Here is a 4428-nt window from a genome sequence, read left to right on the forward strand (position 1 = left end):
GCATCAGAAAGGCTGCTCATGGTAGGAGCCCCAGGCAGTGTGGTAATAAGGACTCTCTGCTATCTCTGCAAAAATGTGAGGCAAAGTGCAGGAGAGCTACAACTTCAGGAAGATGGAGAGTTCAGGTTATTAGGAGAGCTGAGCTCCTATTGCCACCGCAGTCTGAGGGCATGAGCCTGTGATAATGTTTTGTGAATGTGTACTACCAGACTTTGGTAAGCTAGTGTCTGACTAAAGTCATATGTGATTATCTAGTTATTTTCCACAGAATCATAGAATGTCCTGAGTTGGAAGGGACCCACAAGCCCCCTGGTAATGAGTGTGTGCAGTAAAGAACCTGCTGCATTATTGGCCCTTAGTTTTGAATTAAGCATATTGTATTTGTTTTGCTCTTAAAGGAGGACAATTCCTAAGCTTCCTGTAGATTTCTTTCCCTTGTATATAACTATATCTTAGGTAGTCTTGGAGTAGGTATCAGGACTCAGAAAAGGATCTTTTGATCTTGCATTTAGCAGTTAGTTTTATGCTTGTTAATGTTTGCTTTTTTGTTTTCAATGCTTTTAAAAGGCAAGAAATGGACAGTCTTCAGCGGCAGATGGAGGAACACACCATTACAGTACACGAGTCAATGTCTTCGTGGACTCAGATTGAGGGGAAGTTAATGGACCTTTCTTCTACCAGTCCTGCAACTGCATCAGACCAGCAGGAGGTTCCTACTGCAGATGAAAAGAAAGAGAATTGTAGTGTTAGTGACAAGGAAGCTTTGACACTATAACCACCTTATCAGTTGTCTTTCTTCCTATTGCTTTAAGTATCTAAACAAATCTTTATAAAATTATTTATTTCATTTTTTAAAGCAGCATTCGGAGTTGTACCTCTGCCTGTAGAAGCAAAGGGCACATTTGTAATAGTAATGCAGAATGTGCTATTCCAAGGGTTTGTTTGAAACCTTGCCATAATAATTCTGTCATGCTGGGGACTGCCAAGTGGTGAATCTAGCTCGTTTGAGGGTTTAGTAAGGAGGTTCAGATGAAGGTTTAAAATGAGGTTAAGAGGAGCATCTGGTTCCAGGTATGTATGCGTTTGATCTGGGTGAGTTTGTTAAGGAATGACTGTTAGTTATGTAACATTTAGGTTTTCATGTTTGTTTGGGTTTTTTTAATTTGGGGGAGGAGCGAGATGTGTTGTTTTCCACCATCTTGGATTGTAACCAAATTACAGGGAAAAGTAAGTTTTCATGTTCAGCCATTAGCAGTGGCTGAGAATTAGATATGCTGAACATCCTCTCTCCTCCCTCAGAGTCTTTTACTCTTGAAGTTCATATTATAGATACCTGTATTTAAAGAAAAAAAAAGTCATTGCAAGCCATTTCTAGTTCTGCAGATGACCTCTGACCTAAAGCAAAAGAAACAAGGCTGTAAAGACAAGCAGTGCAGAGCAGTAGGTGTTTTTGGCAGATTTGCCTGGGATGTTTTCTGAAGTGTCAGTTTTCTCTTACAGTCGCAGGCCAGTAGTGAGCTTTGCTTCACTGCACAAACACTTTGCACCTTTTTAGTTCAAGTTTTGAAGTAGACACCCTTAAGTATATGTGTAATATATATCTATATATAAGAAAAAGATCATAATTTTCTGACTATGAATATCTGGTTTAATATGCTTATACTGTAAGTTAAGGCTGACATGAGGTCTTTGTTACTGTCATCGTTTTAATGTTACATTTGCGTTTGCTCTTTTTTGACATACTGTACAAATGGCTTAGGGAAATTAGCCCCTAAAGCCAGAGCTTTTAGAAATGTAATTATTTTTACTTTAAAAGACATAATTATAATGCCTATAAAATTATTATTTTTAATAGCTTTATCTTCTCCCACACACTTGCCCTATTTTTTGCACCCTCTTTTACAAGGTGTCCAGAGTGAACGGGAGTGTTGGTACTGTTGCAGCCCCTCTGCAGAACACCTTGACTAGTCTATTTTTACAGCAGCTCACTTGAGATTCCTTCAGCTTTGGTCCCATTGTTCCCTGTGGTTTGTGGTGCAGTGATAAACTCACCCTCTCCTCACTCACAAATTCAGTGTGGAGGTCCTGCCTCACCTAATGTGCTAAGTGCTACAGCACAAATCAAAACACGTGACAGATTATTTGGATCGTTTAAGAGACAACTCATGTACTGGCATGTTTTTGTCTTTAAAACACAAAGAAAATAGTAGAGCTATATCCACTATAGTTTTGTGTTTACAAAGAAGAAAAAAGTACAAGTGGATTCAGTGGCTGGAAGAAAATAATTCTAGTCCATGTACTTTTCCAAAGAGGCTGTTGCTGCGTTTGGACAGGTTTGGTTGTTGTGGAGGGAGGATATTGCAGTTTGTTTAGCTGTAAGGCAAAAAAATCAAACAAACCCAAACCCACCTATATTCACTCACAGTCTGGTTTCTCATAATGACCAATTCAAGCTCTAGTCCAGCTGAACGCTTTGCACTTAGTGTCTATACTGAATGATTTCAGGCCCCTCAGCTACTGGATTTTAACTTCGGTTTTATTGGGATCAAAGTCAAGTGATGCTGACAGTCAGGATTTTGAAACTGCTGAAGGAAAAAAATGCATTAGTGTGGCATTAAGTGGCCATCGTATAGATTTACCAAACCATTCAAAGAAAAGTCAAAAGCTTTACAGAATAGCTTAGACATGTTGGTGTCTGCACACTGTTGCAGTCTACTGTGTAGAGTAAGTGGTACTGATAATCTTGCTGTTGTCATGTTCTTGAAGCTGCCTGTATACTACGCTCAAAGAAGAAAAAACCCACAGTATTGCTAAAGAAAAAAAGTGAAACTATGTACTGAATAATATATTCAGTACAAAAAACTCTCAAATGTCAAGGTTTAAAATAACACTTGTGGAGCATTAATGTTGCTGTTCGTTTTATTGGACACATTGCCTAAGGTTAAGAATTCATTATGTTTTAATCTGTGAAGTTTGGCAACAGTTGTGTGGATAAAGGTTTTATCTGGTGTCAAAGAAGCCAGAATTGTTAGAAACCTTCATAGTTCTGAATGTCAGCACTCCTATTTGTATCAATTCTGCTGCATTTTCTCACTAGCTCCTGAAGATGTCGAGCTTACACAGCCAAGTAGCCTTAGATGTGTTTCCCTTTCCAACATGAGGGAGCTGCTGTGTGCAGATTAGATTCCTGCATTGACCCACCTGCTTCTGGAAGTACCTGGACACTGGTTATTTTCATCTTGCATTCACTCTGTGTTTTTTTTCTACAACCAGAAGCACCATGTCATTTACTTAAATGAAGGACAGGCAGTGAAACTTGAGGGCCTAAATCTGGTATGGTGCTAAGTCATTGGGAAGCCTTTTAGAAGGAGCACACAGCGTGTGATGAAGGCAAGGCCTTTTCTTTGTTTCTTAATTGCCCAGAGACATAGTTGCTGTTTTATTAAACAGCCTCACCCTGAGGCTGAGCATGCTCAGTCTGCAAAGTGTCAGGTCTGCTGTCTAGGCAATGAAACAAACCAGTTGTAGGAATCAAAACTGGCTTCCCTCTGCCTGCCACAGCGCTGAAGTACATCAGAGGAGAACCTGAGGAATAAAGTCCTAAAGATTTTTTTATTTTCCTTTTTCAAGCACTGCAATAGAATGTATTTTGTGTGTCTGTTTCTTCAGTGGTTGCTACCTACTAAACCAAGTCTTGATGAAGGAGAAATGTTCCTGAAATGTGAGAATGTTCCCAAGTGCTGAGAGCTGGTGAATGCTGCAGCATTGCTTTTCAGATGCTGTTGAGTTTTTGAGGACTCTTGAATGATGTGCATAAAAAAAAAAAAAAATCACAACAAAGACCAGCAAACCCTACAAAGGAATAAAATGTACTGAGTCTCTGGCATTGCTAACATTGCATAATGCTCCATTCTATTGTCTTCCAGATTTCTTGGAAATATCTGTGCACTGTATTGGGATCAGCTGAGCCCCTTATCCACTCATGCAATGGGAGGATCTGATCCCATACTGTTTATTCAGGCAATGTCCTAGCTGGAATATATGAGATTTTCACCTGTCTAAAGTAATATCCAAGATGAAAGTTCTAGTGCTTGTATTTTTATGGATTATGTATTCCTTCTTAGGGGAGAGAACTGCAGTGACATGAGTGTTCTAGTGTTAGCTATGACAACATTGGAGGTGTGCTGGGGACAGACAGTGTTATCAATATCAATTTAACTTAAAATGACAAAGTCACCCCTGGTGATGCTAAAGCTTGTGATGTACATTTCATGAACTTTGTAGGGAAGTGGGAATAGTTGCATGTGATATGACCAGAGCTTTTAAACATTTTCATGTGAAAGCAATTACAGTCCAAAGGAGTTTCTAATTCTCCTCAGCTGTCACTGACCGCTCTGGTTCCTGCTTAATGGGTAACACTCGAGTCTT

The 4428-nt window shown here is 39.4% G+C and overlaps 1 protein-coding gene across 1 annotated transcript in view; it reads left to right on the forward strand.

Annotated features, from left to right (window-relative positions):
• Positions 1-856, forward strand: part of GOLGA3 (golgin A3) — a gene marked incomplete at its 5' end in the record, with an annotated part of 10757 nt that extends 9901 nt beyond the window's left edge. Inside the window, one exon of the mRNA XM_009076016.1 lies at positions 568-856. Coding sequence (XP_009074264.1) covers positions 568-775 — 208 coding nt within the window. The remainder of the gene's footprint in view (positions 1-567) is intronic.
• Positions 857-4428: the final 3572 nt, after the last annotated feature.

This window comes from Acanthisitta chloris, unplaced genomic scaffold (genome assembly GCF_000695815.1).
Source record: "Acanthisitta chloris isolate BGI_N310 unplaced genomic scaffold, ASM69581v1 scaffold43435, whole genome shotgun sequence".
Taxonomy (NCBI): Eukaryota; Metazoa; Chordata; class Aves; order Passeriformes; family Acanthisittidae; genus Acanthisitta; species Acanthisitta chloris.